This window comes from Natator depressus, chromosome 1 (genome assembly GCF_965152275.1).
Source record: "Natator depressus isolate rNatDep1 chromosome 1, rNatDep2.hap1, whole genome shotgun sequence".
NCBI lineage: Eukaryota > Metazoa > Chordata > Testudines > Cheloniidae > Natator > Natator depressus.
Window position 1 is genome coordinate 247,684,644 of NC_134234.1, and position 19,414 is coordinate 247,704,057.

A 19,414-nucleotide genomic window follows, 5' to 3' on the forward strand; every position below is an offset into this window, starting at 1 on the left:
TGTGTGCCAAATTGCAGTTCTTAATTGAGCACAACTCCCATTGACTTGCAAGGGAGTTTTTTGCTTGGTTAAGGACTGCGTAATTTAGACTCTATGTTAGGAGTAACACTTTAGTATTCCTCAACTTTAATAATCTAAACATCTTATTTGCTCTTCGCCATTTATTTTTGTACTTAATTTTGAAACTTCGCTCAGCTTCACTGAGATCCTGGCTAGTGCACAAACACTCCTTTGGGTGCAGGGGTAGGCTGATTCAGGACTGTCCTTCCCCACCCAAGATGCTTAGTAATGCAAATAGTGCAACATATGTACATGCACACAATTCTGTCCAAGGTAACTGTCTGGCAGGTGCTTGTATACCGGGGCACTTCTCAGTTTCATTCCAGATACTTGTGTTGCTCCATTGGTTCCTCAGAGAATTCCCCTTGTGTCGAAGATATCTCCCTCCCAGAACACAGGTCAGGAAGCATTCCCAGAGAAAAGGGAGCATGGCCAAGGCCTTATTGTATCCCAGTGATCCCTATCTATTGGATCAGTCCACTGGGGCCACTGGCAGATGGGTGTAAGTTAGAGCAGTCTTTAAAGTGCTTTAACTTATGCCAGAGACTGGAGAAACCCCTGGCCAGTAACAGTATTGAGGGACCATAAAGATGATATTAGGGCCACCTTTGCTCAATCTCTCTGGTTCTGCATTGAGCACAGTTTGGCCACACCAGATATTCTAGGCCAATAAATCCAGAAATAATGTACATTTATTTAACTATGTCGAGTACTACCAGAAGTAAAATAAATGGTTCTGCTGCTTCAGTCTTGCTTGGAAATTTAAAATTATCTACTGTCATTTACACAATCAGAGATCCATTTTTTTTCCTTGGCTGTTAAAAGCAATTGGATTTAAACTGTCCCTTCATACTATAATATGGTTCAACTCTTCTAACATACAAACTCATAATGAATGTTATAGAAAAGGTCATTCTCTCACTCCTATTTACCTTTTCATAAAACATAAACAAGGGGACAGTCCATGTAAATGAAGAGCAACATATTTAAAATTAATAAAAAGAAATACTTATGGTATTTTTTTAAAGATAGCATTTAATTAATTTGTAGAATTTATTGCCAAAAGATATTATTGAAGTGATGAACTTAGTGTGATTCAAAAAGGGATTAAGCATATGTCTGAATAAACTTGCTCTAAACTGGCACAAAAATTTACATACAACATCAAATCTCTGCTTCTGGATAGAAGTCAGCCACCAAATTCCTGAGGTCAGGGAGAAGTTACCCATCTCCATCACCATAGCCATGTTATTGCACAATTGACTTTTATGGGTACTGTTCCTCATCTGATGAAGCATCTGGCACTGGCCAGTGTTGAAGGAGAGAGTATTGGACTAAATGGGCCTTTGATCTGTACCACTATGGTAGTTCCTCTGTTCGGTGGAACTCTATCTAAAGGGGGAGAGGCAGGTGGAGCCATGCAGGGAGAATCTTCAGCTTCCCTCCCAGTCCTGGTGCAGGAGCAGTGCTGGGAATCAAAGCAGGAACTGCAGAGTTGGCAGGAACAGCTTCACCCCAGCTACACACAAGGACATTTGAATCTTTTAGCAGGAAGAATGGGAAAGGAATACAAACTGCTCCAAGGGGTGAAGGACCAGGATGTCCCTCAGCACCTGCAGCAACTCTGATTAGCTGCCTTTTCTATTCTCTCACTCTCTGGGGAGAGGCTGCCTAACCAATGAGGTTTTTTTCTGCTGCTGGGGTTTTCCTTGCAGACCTGTAGGAGAGTCTGAAAACCTATAGACCTTGGGGAAAATCTTTAGCTTTGGCAGATCTGTAGAGACCTTTCTTCTCACCCCCCACTAATTGCACTATAAACTGAGTGTCAGTTTCAGGATAACTGCACCTGTATCCCCACCTCCATGGTCCACTCCAGGAGATCCCAGTCAAGTTTCAGGTGTTCAGCTGCCACCTGTCTCTGGGAAGGAACCCTGCTGCCACTCCCTTCTGACAGGGGGTTTTCAGGCTGCACAACTTCCTGCCTTACTCTGTGATATTCCCAGCAAGCCAGTTTGCCTTACAGTCAGTGCCTGTGCATTGTTTTTTTCTCTCTGTGGGCTACGAACAATGTGTTGACAACAGTTACAAGTTACCACACAGCTCTTGCTAAGCAGGCACATTTATTCTTAAGGTAAAAGCATTACAGAGAAAACATAAAAAACAATGGAAGTTCCTATGCGTATGCTAAAAGCTTATCAGAGGTCACCCGTCAGTTTTATGAGGCCCTAGTAAGCCAAAGTCTCTCCAATCCTTTTGCAAGGGAGAAGCCCCCCTTTCCCCCTTAAAAAAAAGGTCCTGAGTCAACTTAAACACACCGCTTTTAAGCCAAAATGTTTGTTTTCTTTGTTTTTATAGTCTCTAGAAACTCAGTTTGAACTGGAATATGTAAACCTCCCCAAGGGAAGATACCTTTCTGGAGGTGTTTACAACATGAGTGATTTACCTTACTCACCCCCTCCCGCATACACACACAGTTCTACTTCCTGAAGGAGCTGTGGTAACCCTCCCTCCTGGAGTAGAAACACAATCATACATATAATCCCTGACCCACAGTGATACTTAAATTTAATACAATCTGCTCCCCCAAAGATACTGCATGAAGTTGCAATTGCTGTCACACCGAGACTGACTACACTGTAATTAGCTATGAACAATTTATCTGTGGGAACATTTTCTTCACTTTCAGTCCACTGGGGACGTGTTCCTCTGAGTCTCACTTCTGTGCCTGAATGTAAATAAAAACCCAAAGTGAAATTCTCTTGAAACCTCTAGGCTTTACCATGTTTAAATGAAGTGAAACCATACATTTTATATGATTTTTATACAAAGCCACAAATTGGCCCAAAATTATAACTCAGACCAGATTTTGCTTAAGCAGATTTGCAAACTTGAATGAATCCTTTGACAAACCTCATTAGAGTTTTGAGCTTGTAATGAAATTTGAAACTGGACTACTTTTGCCTGGTTTCAGGTATTTTTATAATGTTTTGTACAGTTCCACTATAAAAGGAACTGCAGTTTGCATATTCCAATCCATTGAAACAATTTGGGACTTTCATTCACTCTTAGGCAAACCACAAAGTGCTCACTCTGACAACAGGAAATTCAGTGGGAATTTTACCTGAGTAAGGACTTCAGGGTTGGCCTAAGTAGCAATAACAAAAACAACAGAGAGTTACATCGTAGTTAAGTTCATTATAAATGGTTCCATGTTATGTACTGTATCAGTCCCAGTTGGGTTTTGCATTATGCAATGTCGTTATAACATGCAAATTTTCATTTGTTTCTCCTCTTCTTTTCATACACCCTGCAATAGCTTTTTCCAAAATTCTGGATCCTGCATATCAGGTGGATAAAGGAGGTAAAGTAAGGTTTGTGGTGGAGTTGGCAGATCCAACGGTGGAGCTCAAGTGGTATAAAAATGGCCAAGAAATACGACCAAGTACAAAGTAAGTGATTTTTACTAAACACGTCAAATAAATTCCACACACTTTCTCGCTGAACTAACACATTGCATCTTCCCTTAACGCTGGATTTGTTTTGTGTAGATTTACCCCTCTTGGTGACCAAGCTCACACCAACTTCTTTTGCAGACTGTTTATCATAATCAAACTACATATAAGTTATATGCACGCTGTAAAGGTGCCAGTGAACTATAGTTCAAAGAACAATCCACAGTATGCTTCAGTATTAATATAGAGTGTTCTCTGCATCCCCAGGAATAGAGAGGAATGTAAACTATATTCCCACAACAAAACATACTGAACTATACTCTGCCCTCTAATCTGTAAGGGATTGGGAAATGGTATGGTCAGAATTACTCCATAGCGGTTCTGCAGCGTGACTTGGAGGAGAGATGGCTGGCTTAATATACCAGACCATGCGTCATGTCACCGGGAGGGTGGAGGGGAGTCTATAAATTAGGGGAGTGGTGGTTGGGAAGATAGGGGAGGGAGCAGGTATGTCCAATGCTCCTTGAATCAATTATCGCTTATGCTAAGGTCAGCACCACTTATTATCTATCAATGGATAAGGTCAAGGTGACCCTGCTCCCAGGAACAGTAAAATGTACTCAACTCAAAATCCCAGTTCACTGCTTGCATTAGCCTGCCAAGAACATCCTTACCAGCAAGGCCCCTGTACAGAGGACTCAGTGAGTAGCTTTCCCTTCTCAGTATTAGCCGGTGCAGGATTTGGCCCAGTATTAAATGACCGCCATCATGCAGAAAGTCTAGGCGTCTTCTCTTTAATCCCTTAATCTGCCTTGACCGATTCAGGGTTCCACCACAGGCTGATTTGTGGACACCCATCCTGCAGACGCTGAACTGAAACCACCAACTCATTTCACACAGGCTGCAGAACCTCTGTCAAATGCTAATAAGTTTTGGACATTACTGAGGTGAAGCAAATCTGAACCAGTGACATAAAGGTGAAATGCTCCATATCCCGTTACAACTCCCCTGAGCCATCTGGCCTACCAATAATGGTAACTTCTTCACCTCAGCTGTTATTGTACCTCAAAAACCTGTTAAGAGTGTCAGAATGAAGCCTAGGCTCCTGTTACTGGTTATTTTTACCTTTACTGGTCTAGGACTTCAGATACCCACTTTGTTCTGCTATCTTCAAGAGCCAGTTTACAATTATTTTTCCAAATAATTGTGGCTGGGATTTTCAAATGTGCCAAAGGAGTTAGGTGCAAAACAAGCCTATAGCTTTTCTTGCTACTAGGTATTTACTACCACATCTCCATCCTTGTTAAGGCTGGAGAAGACCTTTCAGGCCATCCACTCCAAAGCCATGCACAAAACAGGCTTTCCCCCCACAATAATCCCTTGAACGTTTTGTAGTTAAAAGGAGAACAAAAGAGACCAAGTTTTTCTAACTCTGGGTTGCTCTGTGCAAATTCAAACAGGTACATTTTTGAGCACAAAGGTAACCAGCGAATTTTGTTCATCAATAACTGCACAATGGCAGATGACGCCCGCTATCATGTGACGACTGGTGATGAGAAATGCTCCACAGAACTGTTTGTAAGAGGTAGCGTACATCATCTTGCTTTTTAGTTTTAATACAGCAGGCCAGATCCTTAATTGTTGTAAATCGGCATGGCTCAATCTATTGGAACAATGGTGATTTACATTAGGTGAGGCTCTGGCCCAGGGTGTGTCTGTATGTCCTGTCCTCCTCATTCCCTACGATCTCTCTCTATCTCTTTGACAACCTTATTGATTCTTCTTTCCTCCACCTCTTAGTGTTTTAGTGGTAACTTCAGCATATAGAAGTTTTGTGAAGCTGTGATCCTCTGTAGGTTGCAACCTATTTTGGGGATCCACTGACTACAGTGTTAGCCTTCCTAGCAGCACAGAGATTTGATGATACTCAGTAGACTCAAGCCAACTGAACTTTTGAAAATCATCACAAACCAATCTTTCCAGCTGTAGATTTAGGCCACTGACCTTAAGAGAAAACTCTTCTTTCTCTCAAGAGCATGGATTGGTGGCTGGTTCTCCAGGTCTCCCTGCATTTGTGCTGTTAACATTCTTATTGGAATCACTGATGGTGCTACTGGTGCACAAGCAGGAAACTGAGTAAAAGGCAAGCCTTTCGGTTAAAGCTGCATTAGAAAATTGAAGGGAAACTCCTGTTTGTAGGAAGAAAAATTACAGGAAAAGAAAAGCCATTTCATATATATCAAAAAGCTATTTAAAACAATAGTGACTAAAAACCCTATCAAATAGTTGTCTGTGTCCTTTTAAATTAATGTAGTACAAGGGTTGTATTCTTTCTTGCTTATTAAGTTGACTTGAGTTTTAACAAGCAGGGATGCATCTAGCCTATGAAGATTCAATACTATGCCATTTCCATCGCAGCGTATGATGAGAACATTGTACTCTGGGGGATGGAGGGCTTTTAGGAAAGTAGGAATGTGGATCTGCACTTAATCCATTTAGGTTAACACACTGTTTGTAAAATGGATTAAGAGGTAGGTTTTTCTTTTAACTGACTCCAGATCTTGCAATAACTATACCTGCTATTTGTACATGGGCCATCTTCTTACTGATTTCAAGTAGAAAAAAAACGAAGTCTTAGCCAATATCTTAAGAAGATGATTGACATTAGAATTTTTAAAATATAATTATTTTCTGTACTGTTACAATACATTTTTTCTATTTTGTTTAGTTCTGTTTCTGAAACATAAAACCATATTTTTTTCTCATCATAGAGCCCCCAGTGGTGGTGACCAAGGCCCTGGAAGACCTGAATACCTATGTTGGTGAAAGAGTAGAATTATCCTGTGAAGTATCTGAAGAGGATGCAAATGTGAAATGGTAAACCACTTTCATCCACCTCAGAGTAGATGCTGTTTTCTCCAAGAATGAAAAGTGCAGTGTCTTAAGGACCATTTAATCTTCTGTGTATATAAACCTGAAATGTGACTAGAAAAGATCAGAAAATATTGTTTTTAAAAATACTGTGACAGCAATAATATGTTTTTAGTTTAATGAATTCCTTAATGAATTAAACTAATAATAATAATTAAACTCCTTGAAAAAGCACAAGAGCAAATCCACACAGACACACCCCTAGAACCCCAAACAGGGGTATTCTATCTGCTACCCAAGATCCATAAACCTGGAAATCCTGGACGCCCCATCATCTCAGGCATTGGCACCCTGACAGCAGGATTGTCTGGCTATGTAGACTCCCTCCTCAGGCCCTACGCTACCAGCACTCCCCGCTATCTCTGAGACACCACTGACTTCCTGAGGAAACTACAGTCCATCGGTGATCTTCCTGAAAACACCATCCTAGCCACTATGGATACAGAAGCCCTCTACACTAATGTTCCACACAAAGATGGACTACAAGCCGTCAGGAACAGTATCCCCGATAATGTCACGGCAAACCTGGTGGCTGAACTTTGTGACTTTTTCCTCACCCATAACTATTTCACATTTGGGGACAATGTATACCTTCAAATCAGCGGCACCGCTATGGGTACCCGCATGGCCCTACAGTATGCCAACATTTTTATGGCTGACTTAGAACAACGCTTCCTCAGCTCTTGTCCCCTAATGCCCCCACTCTACTTGCACTACACTGATGACATCTTCATTATCTGGACCCATGGAAAAGAAGCCATTGAGGAATTCCACCATGATTTCAACAATATCCATCCCACCATCAACCTCAGCCTGGACCAGTCCACACAAGAGATCCACTTCCTGGACACTATGCTGCTAATAAGTGATGGTCACATAAACACCACCCTATACCGGAAACCTACTGACCGCTATACTTACCTACATGCCTCCAGCTTTCATCCAGACCAAACCACATGATCCATTGTCTACAGCCAAGCTCCAAGATACAACCACATTTGCTCCAATCCCTCAGACGGAGACAAACACCTACAAGATCTCTATCAAGCATTCTTACAACTACAATACCCACCTGCTGAAGTGAAGAAACAGATTGACAGAGCCAGAAGAGTACCCAGAAGTCACCTACTACAGGACAAGCCCAACAAAGACACGTTCTTGTCCACTGCTGGAAATGGCCCATCTTGATTATCACTACAAAAGGTTTTTTGGTTTTTTTCCCCCCTCTCTCCTGCTGGTAATAGCTCACCTTAACTGATCACTCTCATTATAGCATGTATGCTAACACCCATTGTTTCATAGAATCATAGAATCATAGAATATCAGAGTTGGAAGGGACCTCTGGAGGTCATCTAGTCCAACCCCCTGCCCAGAGCAGGACCAATCCCCAACTAAATCATCCCAGCCAGGGCTTTGTCAAGCCTGACCTTAAAAACTTCTAAGGAAGGGGATTCCACCACCTCCCTAGGTAAAGCATTCCAGTGTTTCACCACCCTCCTAGTGAAAAAGTTTTTCCTAATATCCAACCTAAATCTCCCCCACTGCAACTTGAGACCATTACTCCTTGTCCTGTCATCTGCTATCACTGAGAATAGTCTAGATCCATCCTCTTTGGATCCACCTTTCAGGTAGTTAAAAGCAGCTATCAAATCCCCACTCATTCTTCTCTTCTGTAGACCAAACAATCCCAGTTCCCTCAGCCTCTCCTCATAACTCATGTGTTCCAGACCCCTAATCATTTTTGTTGCCCTTTGCTGGACTCTCTCCAATTTTTCCACATCCTTCTTGTAGTGTGGGGCTCAAAACTGGACACAGTACTCCAGATGAGGCCTCACCAATGTCGAATAGAGGGGAACGATCACGTCCCTCGATCTGCTGTTTCATGTTCTCTGTGTATATAAAATCATCCTAGTGTATTTTCCATTGCATGCATCCGATGAAGTGGGCGGTAACCCACGAAAGCTTATGCTCAAATAAATTTGTTAGTCTCTTTGGTGCCACAAGTACTCCTTTTCTTTTTAATGAATTAGTTCATTTAAATCTTTTCTCTTGCCCTATGTTCTACAAAAGCTTCTCTTAATCTCTTCAGGATACTTATTCATGCAGAACTTGCTTGATATAGTATTAGCAATGGTAAATTTCATTAAGGAAGTAATATTTATTATCCTCTATCAGGTTTAAGAATGGTGTGGAGCTGACCAATGAACCTAGATCTCGATACCGACTTAAGGTTGATGGTAAAAAACACACTCTGATCATAGATGAAGCTACAAAAGCAGACAATGCAACCTATTCAGTGATGACAACTGGAGGGCAATCAGCTGCTAAGCTTGCAGTTGATTGTAAGTACTGTACATCTTTCTATTTGTGCTTGAAATTTTACTCCTGTAACAGAACTGTTTTCCTAGTACACTATTGCTATTTGCCTATTTCTATGAGTCTACTGGGAAACCCGACCAACATTATTTATTTATTTATTTATTTATTTATTTATTATTTGTATTACCGTAGTGCGTAGGAGTCCTAATCATTGACCAAGACCCCATTGTGCTATGTGCTTTAGAAACACAGAACAAAAAGACAGTCCTTGTCCCAAGGTGCTTACAATCTAATTATAAGACACCGGACAACAGTTGAAAACAGGCACAAGGAGGAGCATAACGATACAATGAGTATTGCTCATCATGATAGACAGTGGTTCCAACTGATTTTTCTCATAGTGATTTTTCTATTGCTAATCTCCAGGATCAGTGCATTGCATTCTTTTCCTTTGGCTATTATGGGGGTTAACAGATAATTAAGTAGGGCTGGTTGAAAAATTTCAGTCAAAATGTTTTTGATGAAAAATTGGGTTTTTGACAAACTTAAATTTTTCACAGAAGGTGTCTGCTTTTCTCAACATTTTTAACTTTTTCATTAGAAAACCAAAAGGCAATTTTTTTTCACCCAAAACCAGAAAAAAAAACAGCGTTTTTTTATGAAGGGTCAACATTTTCCATGGGGAGAATAAGCCTTTTCCAACCAGCTCTGTAAGTATGAGTAGTGCTACTAGGAACTAGTTCCCTAATCCCCAACCCTTAGACTTGTCATCAGAAAAAAGAATAGAAACAATATTGAAAATACGACGTAGAAATACATGCAATTAACCTCCCACACTGGGGTTTTGGCAATATATCTTTAAAAGTGGCTAGAATATACGTTTTCTAGCCAAGCATATGCACATTTGCAGTTTACTGCTTTTTTACTTTAGGGCAAGTGTTGGAAATTATTGTAACATACTTTTAATCATTTTGTAAGTGTGTGTGTGTGTGTGTCTATGACAGAATATAATTTAGCAGAATTCATTCTCTTTCTTCTAGACCTATTAAGTCCTGCAGTGTTTGCGAACATGTCCCATTTTTGGTTAATCTATTTCAATAGGTCAAGATAATAGCTATCAGGAGTATGGTTGGCTGTGAAAATTATTAATATGCACAAATTTTCATCTCTGGTTCACCAGTCTGAATCTGGTCCATGTTGCAAGTGAGAGAAAGCCACTACCATCTTATAAGTGATCACTGGTATATATAAATTTAAATTTGTGGTCTCACTACAATTACTAGTGGAAGAGATGTACCATCTGTCCTATGAAGGTGGTCCCTCATTGACATGTTGTTAAGGAAAGCATGCACAGTGTTTGCCCATTCCTTGCCTGTTTTGTGGACCAGAGAAGGAATTATGTCTCTTGTACCATCACCCAGTCAATATGGCACTTTTCAAGAATACACACAATTAAAGAACTTCAGTCACTGTTACATGAAACAATCGAAAGCTAAATGTTTCACAGCTTAAGTAAAGAATGCATATCGGATTTGTATATATTACTAGTATTTAGCTATGAGAGGGTTTTTTGGTTAATAATCATAGGGGCGCTTATCTGATTTTCAGATTATGGCTGCTAGTCGCAGCTCCCAAATAAAATCATGAATGGTTATACAATATCAGCACTAATTTCCATGGTTCTCTTTTCTGAAGTGAGACCACTGAAGATAATGCAGCCACTAGCAGACCAGACGGTGAGGCTTGGGAAAGAAATCACCCTGAAGTGTGAGATATCTGAGAACATAGAAGGGAAGTGGTACAAAAATGGGCAACTTCTTTCAGCTAGTGACCATGTAAAGTTATATCACAAAGGAAGGTAGGCATCCTGAAACATGAATTGTAATAGTGACTGACCTCAGGCGATGCCAGAGTGTGAATTGCCCCATTGATATTTTTCCACCCCTTCCATTCAACCCCCTCAGAGATATTTGACCTCACAATAAGAGCAATATTTGTCAGCTACCATCTTCACTGCTGCTTCTCTATTTCAGTCAGTTTACTCAGACTGTTGATTAGCCATAATGGAATATTTCATGATGTACCTACATTCAAGGGATGCATTTTGCCTGAAGTTTCTGTATTGCACTCCTTGTGGGACATTAAGTAGCAAGATTAAAACAATTATTAGAAATGATAGAGAAATTCCATTTTAAGATTTCTGTTTTACTGTCTGTTTCTATTCCATTTCCATGTATTACGCACAGAATTCACATCTCTGCCAACGCAAGTTATGTGCATTTATCAGGTCCCTTTGCATTTAAAATCTCTGGAGAATTAGTCAAATGTTCAGAACAGAATTCATTTACTATTTTCTCCATTTTAAAAAAAACTAAGAGCCAGATCCTCGACCACAATACTTTTCCTTTGCCCTGCACCAACACACTAAACCGGGTATCTGGGAATTCCACATGTGTAGGAGAATTCTTGGGTGGTATAATGCTACCATGTTGGCTCTACTCACTCTTCCACCACCCCAATGTAAGGAGCACCTTGGGACAAATCCCAGCTGCATAATAGACCCTTATGTTGGCATACAGTAGAATAGCCTTGCCGTTGCTCTAACCTGTGGCCCCTGGCACCCTGGGCTTGGGTACGGGAACCATAAAGGTGGTATAAAGCCACTTTTCCTGCACCTCTCAAGTTGGGTCCTGCCCTGAGCATAGCTTAGCCGGACCAGAAGACAGGAGCCCAAAAAAGTCTTGTGTATTTCTGGAGAGTTCACCCAGGCATAGGATAGAGAGCAGCGTGCCTTGCTTACTCCCCTGCCACCCTGTTCCAGGGACAGAAACAGTAGAGTCACAAGGAAGGACCACAAGGGTGGTATAATGCTACCATGTTGGCTCTACTCACTCTTCCACCACCCCAATGTAAGGAGCACCTTGGGACAAATCCCAGCTGCATAATAGACCCTTATGTTGGCATACAGTAGAATAGCCTTGCCGTTGCTCTAACCTGTGGCCCCTGGCACCCTGGGCTTGGGTACGGGAACCATAAAGGTGGTATAAAGCCACTTTTCCTGCACCTCTCAAGTTGGGTCCTGCCCTGAGCATAGCTTAGCCGGACCAGAAGACAGGAGCCCAAAAAAGTCTTGTGTATTTCTGGAGAGTTCACCCAGGCATAGGATAGAGAGCAGCGTGCCTTGCTTACTCCCCTGCCACCCTGTTCCAGGGACAGAAACAGTAGAGTCACAAGGAAGGACCAACAAAAATAAGGCCTAGTTCCTGGGAAAGGGGCATCAGATTTTCTCATAGAGATCTAATTGCAACCTATGGGCAGTGTCTCAAAACACCTGAGTATAATAGATTACACTCCCTGTAGTTTTCCATTTCCATGATTAAATGGAAAACATTAAGAGCCCTAACTATTCCTACTTTCCTTGATGCCCTTCTCAAGAAAATCAAATTCTAATCACCAACAGTTTAATCAGCTAAAACACTATTTAGCATACAGTAGCAAAGATTTTTTTAGAGTCAGCAATCTGACACGAATGAGCAGACCTGGTGAACTTATAACTTGAGATGTAACAATAATTCTTCCTTTTATCTGCATAAAGTCTACAAAATATAACTTAAATGGGTTTCTTCTTTAATTTTTCACAGAATCCACAGGTTGGTTATAGGAAGCTCCATTGTTGATGATGAAGGTGATTACATGTTCGTACCAGATGCCTATAAAATTAACATACCATGCAGAGTACATGTCATAGGTAAGTGCATGACGCATCTATAGTTTATAAAGTTTTCTTTGACCTGTAGAAAGTGAGTGCTGTGTGAGAGATCCAAGATTTTGGTCAGAAATTCTTCAGAACACAAATGCAATCTCCCATTAGCAAACCTGAGTTTTTACTTAGGCAAAATACAAGGGAAATAGTTAGAAATCATGATCTGGTTATGATTTGAGGGCCTGATCCAAAGACCATTGAAGCCACAAGAAAGATTCCCCTGCTGAATTTCTAAGCCTAAAAATAAGCAAGTTTTAAGAGTTTTCTTCAAACACTTGCTGCTGGGCCTCTAGGTAGCGTGCGTTACAACAGCAGAATGCAGCATTATATTCTTCAAAGTTTTGACTTTCCATCCCATTTGAATTCTGACACTTTTTGTCAACTGATTTGATACAGGAATAGTGGTACAGGTGCACTTTGCCCCACATGCCAAGTGCATTAAGCAATCTATGGTTAATTTTATTCACCAAGATATGTTAAATCAGTTAAATACGTGGTTTGTTAATGAACCCAATTTTTCAAACAAAAGTAAAACATCACAGTGACTGTCCCCTCAATAGTGCCCTGTTAGCTGGGTTATGAATCCTAATATTAATAGTAACCATTGAATATTAGGGGTGGCTTTGTCAAACTGTACATCTTTAATATAATGTTATGTTACAAGAGCCATATATAACAAAATACATGTATCAGAGAGAGAGGAGACAGGCTAAGAACAACAGAGAATGGCAGTGACCTATCAATGGCTTTGCTGTGGGCCTTTGGAGAATGTTTGGAGGTGGGTGGTGTAAGAAAGGTAATAGGATTGGTTGTCTCCCCCCCTCCCCTCCCCCCCCCCAAAAAGATGGTTCAACTATGTTAAAAATATCAGGGAAGCACCCAACTTAGAGTGTTTTGGACCACGTTTCTCTGCATTATATTGCACAATTATGCCCAGGTCATTGTACTTACCCAAATGTGCTTCTCAATGTGGCAGGACTATAATGAATTTGGCAATGTCTGAATTTTCAGATCCTCCTAGGCTCCACCTGGAAGGTCTTGGTGACGATAACACGGTGACAGTAGTAGCAGGAAACAAACTACGACTGGAGATCCCAATCTCTGGAGAGCCGACTCCAAAAGTTATGTGGAGTAAAGGGGATAAGGTATAACAGCTGGTGCTACTATATGCGTATTTCTGTAGTCTGGGGAAGGACCTTTTTCACCAAAAATAGTTTTCAGCATAGTGAGTCAATCTGTTTTAATAGTTGTATGGCCCTTACCCTGGCAAAAGATAATGAGGAGACACTTGCTAAACTACATTGTATCTCCATAATTCTGATTCCAAGGAGAAGAGTAAGCTTTATATATATTTATGTATTGTTGTTGTTTTCCATTTGGTGTTATTTTGAAACAAGGGTTGGATAGCTAAAATCATGCAGCTGGATGAAATGGTCTTGCTGTACATACAATATAAAGGGCAGGGATGAATCGGACACAGTGTAGAGTAGCTTGCGCAATCCTCTCCTCTGCTGAAGTGCATGTTTCTGTTGGACAAAAAAACCCAATCTCCTTTGGAGAACTGAGCCAAACATATCAGATGTGCTGTTATTGGAATGTAGACTGCTCTTCTCACAGATTCCTGGAAAAGGCTAAAAGGAACCATTATGATTGTCTAGTTTGCATAACACAGGCCTACAAATTCCTGCAGTTGAGGAAATTGTTCTTCCTGTAAACTAGCTGAACTGCAGCTACTCAGTACATTTTAAATAGCACTTGAATTGCATTTCTAAAGGGAGTTGCCTAATTAACCTACTCTTCTGATGCTTTTAGTTTCTATTTTGATGGTTTTTGGTTCACAGATTCAAGCCATCTGCTTCACAGGGGTTCACACAGTCGGAAAATTTAAACATAACAGTCCAAACCACCAATGCTTTACCTGGTTTTTGCATAATTTATGTAAAACTGCAAGGTTTTGACAAAAAGCCATAACTTAGCCCATGCTTGCAAGTGTTACTGACCCTCTTGACAAACTGTTGGAGTTTCAAGTTTATAGTGAAACAACGAGCCAGGCAAACTCATTATGGTGATGCAATGCAAAACTTCACATAGATTTGTCTCTGGCCACATAGTTCCAAGAAGCCAAATTTATCACCTCCATATTTTCAATGCAGCATGCAAAGATAGGGGCATATGGTTCTCATTGATTTCAGTAAGAACCACATGGTCAAATCCTTGTGTATTCCTTAGTAAATTTTAATGGTACTGTCAAAGCTAAGAGTCTCTGAAAGGATCCAGTCATGATTGACCCATCCCTTATTTGTGTTGTCATTTTATGTATAGTAAGTGGTTGAAACTTTGAGCTTTACATTTAAAGCTCAAGATGGTTCCTGTAGTTGTTTTGCAGATTTCTTTCCTTTAAGTGTACTGTATTGTACTTTAGTTTTGATTTTTGTTCATTCTGGTTCTCAAGTCAGAAAATGCTACGTTTCCCCTCCCCTTATTTTGATTCCTAGTGGATCATGGAGACGGGTGGCAGAATACGGGCAGAAACTTATCCGGATAGCAGCTGTTTGGTAATTGATATAGCTGAGAGGGATGACTCAGGTGTCTACAAAATAATGCTAAAGAATGAGGCTGGAGAAGACACAGCTAATATCAACATCAAGGTGGTTGGTAAGTCATTCTCATGCACTAGGCCACAGCACCAAACTGGCAGATTTTATCATATCTACTTCACTTTTCAATAAATACTTGTTAAAGAAATCCCCCCCTAGAATCAGCTTCTTTTTCTCATATGAGTCTTTCATATCTCTTATGGTGCCCTAGGGCTCCTCTGTTTTGTGACCCACCCCAGTGTTTGGCAATCTAGATCTCATCCTTCTAGAGGGACCCTTTTTGGAGCCTTATAGATAGACTTATCAGCTGTAGGGTGAAAGAAACATCTGAAGTACCTTATGTCCAGTGGCTGTCTACCCTCATGATCTGTTTAAGGTACTTATGTGGCTCCCATTTCCATAGCGTTTTGGCACACACCTCACTACCTTTGCTGTATTTATCTCCACAACTCCCCTGTGAGGTTTTATCACCATTTTACAGAGAGGGAACTGAGGCACAGAGAAATAAGTGACTCACCCAAGTTCACACACAAAGCCTGTGGCAGAGGAAGGAACTGAACTGGGGTCTCACAAGCCACAGCATAGTACCCTAGCCACCAGATCATCCTTCCTCTCTATGAAGAGGTTTGCTTCAAATTAGTCGAAAGGGTTCACAAAGTGGGAGCTCTTTTTGACCGTCTGAGCTAAACATTGAAGCCCACATTCCTATAGTGCTCAGGACAGGATTTCATTTCCAGCATATTCTGACGTTTTCTTCCCACCATGTATCTAGTCACAGTAACTACACCTTCTTGACCTCCAGACTTGATTATTGTGACATATTTATTCTGTCTTTGAAAACTGCTCTTAGTCTCGCTCTCATGGAAAAGCCTGATTCCACTTTAAGAATTTTTATTTTTATTTTGTTTATTTTACAGTATTTTGTGTCCTCCTTTACTTCATTTTAGAAAAACTTTTTAAGGTTCATTTTCTTCTAATTAAGATATGTTTATTGTGTTTGCAACAGATGTTCCTGACCCTCCTCTTGCACCAAACGTGACTGAGGTGGGTGAAGACTGGTGTTTTATGAACTGGGAACCTCCAGCCTCTGATGGCGGGTCTCCTCTCTTAGGTAAGTGCCTTTCTTTTGTTTGGTGATATCAGAGTATGGTCAAGGGAAGTGAACTCCAAAGAAATGGACCCTGAATTGAAATGGCTCAGCCTCTGGTTCTGGAAAATTCAATTCTTGGAAAGCAACAGGAAAAGCATCATATGGCTGTTAATCTCTATAAGAGGTGTTCTCTTGGATATCTGGGTTACAGATCCTTGGAGACATGAAGACTATCCTCACCATCTTGTAATGTTATTAAATTACCACTATTCTGACAGGGCTGAGTTGGGTGAGTAATTTGCATATTATCATAAACCACCAAACTCTGAAACTTTGTTCTTTTTGTGAGTTAGCAGACTTAGGGAACAGTTCCATGTCTAGCTGAGCAGCTTCCAATATACAACAATAAATGGACATCAGGGGTGCTCAGAAGCTGGTAGACCTGGGCTCTTAATCACTGTGGGCTAAATACTGTGATGTTATAATATTACGTTTAAAAATGGTTGCAATTGGAGGAGAAAGCCTAACTTGCAACTGTTTGCAAAACCCCAAGGATCAGAAAGGAATGTAGAGTGGTAGCCAGAAAGGGGTACTGGCCAGCCAAAAAGATGGCATTCATTTTGGCTTTGTATCTGATTGTACAAATGCTGGTCCTTTATTTAAGTTTACATAATTATGTTTATTCAATAGGATATTTCATTGAAAGGAAAAAGAAACAAAGTTCCAGGTGGATGAGACTGAATTTTGACCTGTGTAAAGAAACAACATTTGAACCAAAGAAGATGATTGAAGGTGTTGCTTATGAGGTCCGTGTATTTGCTGTTAATGCAGTAGGAATGTCCAAACCAAGTATGCCCTCAAAGGCTTTTGTTCCCTTGGGTGAGTAAACCAGAATATAGAAGTATCTGCACATTTAAAACATTGGCTTGTGTATAAAATTTTAAAGAGCCACATCCAACAGTCCTAACTTTCTGCTTGTAATGTCTTCTTTTTGTGAAGCAAGGGGATGTTTTACGCAGAAGAGCACACGAGTGGCATACAGTGGACAGAATTCATGAGAGAATAGGATCAGTGACAGTCTTGGTCCCTCTGTGTATTCCTTATAAAAATCTCCCATTCTGGAAGCAACCAAGCACTGGAAATTAATTTTTAAAATTGGCCAAAAATCAAATGTCAATATTTTCATGTTGAGTGGCTCAGTGTCATGTGCTATGAACTCCATATGGAGATCTGAGTTTCTTTCACACTTACTCCTTTAGTAATAATACTTAGCACTTGCATAGTGCTTTGCAGTTTCAAAAACCTGTGCAAACAGTAAATTATCCTCTCAACCCATTGTAAGTTGACTGGTGTCAACTCCATTATAGAGATGGCAAAATTGGGGAATAGTAGTTAAGTTGGCCAAAATCATCCAGTAAGTTAGGTAGCAGAGCTAGGATTCAGATTTAAGGGGGTCCTGGGTTCCAGCCCTGTGCTCCATCTACCATACTATGTTAGTGAAATTACATTTCTTTCCCCCAGAACAGCTAACGTGGTTTCAACACCTTTTCTTAGCCAGGGAAAACTAACCACATTGTAAATAGTTTTGCATACCCGACTATTTATTATCTGTAATGTCGTAGCACCTAAGAGCCCTATTCATGGACCAGGATCCTAGTAAGCCCCAACCTGGTTAAACCTGATGGACAGTGTCCCAGAAAGCCATGCTGGCACCTTTGTGGAAACACACATGTTTTTAAATGATTCTGATAAACACAGTTTCCCTGTAGTACACACAGTACCTTATTCTCTAGGTCAGTAGGCAGTGGTGGCCTCCTCAGGGCCCATTCCCAGGGGCTCCAGCCAGTTTGGAGGCCCTTGCAGGAATGCTGGCACCTCTGTAGAAATGGGGGGGCCAGTGGCACTGGGACTGTGGCTCCTCCCTGCTCCCTCACTTCCCCCCAAGGGCCCACCCCCTGGCCAGGCCAGAAGCCAGAGCTGGGCCGTGGTAAGAACTGCCCAGGGAACCAGGACACTGTGGGGAGCCTCAGACCCTCCACCTGCCCTGGGTGGGGGCCAGCGTGGCAAGAGCAGACCCTGTCCATGTCCCTGTCCCTGCCCAGGGGGAAGAGGAGGCCCTGTGGAGAGGGGGGGCTAAGGCCCACCTCAGCCTTGCACTGGGAAGAGTCTGGCGCCACTAGCAGGGTCTGCGCATCATAGCAGGAGCACTTATCAACTTATCAGCTCCCCTGCCGTGAAGCACAGCCCCTTCCAGCACTGCTTCGCGCCTGCCCAATGCTACTATGCCCATGTTAAAAGGTGGGCAGGTATAGCCCTCCCACTTTTAAAAGTGGAAGGCCTTGACCCCCTCCCCCAGTTCCAGCACCCCTAGGCCCCCAGGGTGTGGGGGGCCCAAATGTTCTTTGTGCTCCAGGATCCCAATAAATCTTAATCCGTCTCAGTCAGTAGGGTTTTGCTGCCTTTTACAGAAGACACTCATAGTCCTAGGGAGCATAGGGAAAGAGTGACCTCTCCTCTTCTGAGAGTAACAATACTGTGGTCTGAGGATCTTCTCATCCATCCAAATATACATCAGTGCTGCAGAGCCTGGTAAATGGAAGTTCTGGGAGCAGTTGCTGGAGAGCCAGTATTTTATTTGCTGAGCAGGTGTTTCTTAATTTCTAATGGGACAGAATAAAACACACACCTTTCATAAAGGTGAGAAATAAAGCCTTAAATTCTCCAGTATCTATGCCCTAGAATCTGTTTTGCCACTTTGGGCAGCAATTAGAAGATTCCCGCTTGCTGTATATCATAAGTGCACACTTTAATGCTAATACAAATGTTTTCTTTATTTTTAGCTGTCACCAGTCCACCAACTCTCCTGGCAGTTGATGGAGTAACTGATAGCACCGTTACAATGAAATGGCGGCCTCCAGATCACATTGGAGCAGCAGGTTTAGACGGCTATGTTATAGAGTACTGCTTTGAAGGAAGTAAGTGACAACAACTATAGCATGCTCCTAGTGCTTAAACTAGGTGAGACTTGTCCCACGTTTTCTCCATGAGAGCTGACTCTTGCTTTGAGGTAAAAGTTAGCCATCCAGAATTCTCAAGCTATGGGGTTTCATCCAGGCTCCTTTCTAGCTACTGCACACCTATCCGTTCCTACATTTGATCTGGCATTTCAAAACAACATCCGGTTAGTCTAGTGACTTGGGGG

At 41.4% G+C, this 19,414-nt stretch overlaps 1 protein-coding gene across 1 annotated transcript in view; it reads left to right on the plus strand.

Annotated features, from left to right (window-relative positions):
• MYBPC1 (myosin binding protein C1) overlaps positions 1-19,414 on the plus strand; it is a 69,553-nt gene that overhangs the window by 21,228 nt on the left and 28,911 nt on the right. The window contains exons 9-19 of the mRNA XM_074940488.1: positions 3,377-3,509; positions 4,973-5,097; positions 6,284-6,389; positions 8,619-8,789; positions 10,462-10,620; positions 12,404-12,510; positions 13,537-13,670; positions 15,021-15,180; positions 16,129-16,233; positions 16,903-17,091; positions 19,053-19,187. Of these exons, the coding sequence (XP_074796589.1) occupies positions 3,377-3,509; positions 4,973-5,097; positions 6,284-6,389; positions 8,619-8,789; positions 10,462-10,620; positions 12,404-12,510; positions 13,537-13,670; positions 15,021-15,180; positions 16,129-16,233; positions 16,903-17,091; positions 19,053-19,187 (1,524 nt within the window). The remainder of the gene's footprint in view (positions 1-3,376; positions 3,510-4,972; positions 5,098-6,283; positions 6,390-8,618; positions 8,790-10,461; positions 10,621-12,403; positions 12,511-13,536; positions 13,671-15,020; positions 15,181-16,128; positions 16,234-16,902; positions 17,092-19,052; positions 19,188-19,414) is intronic.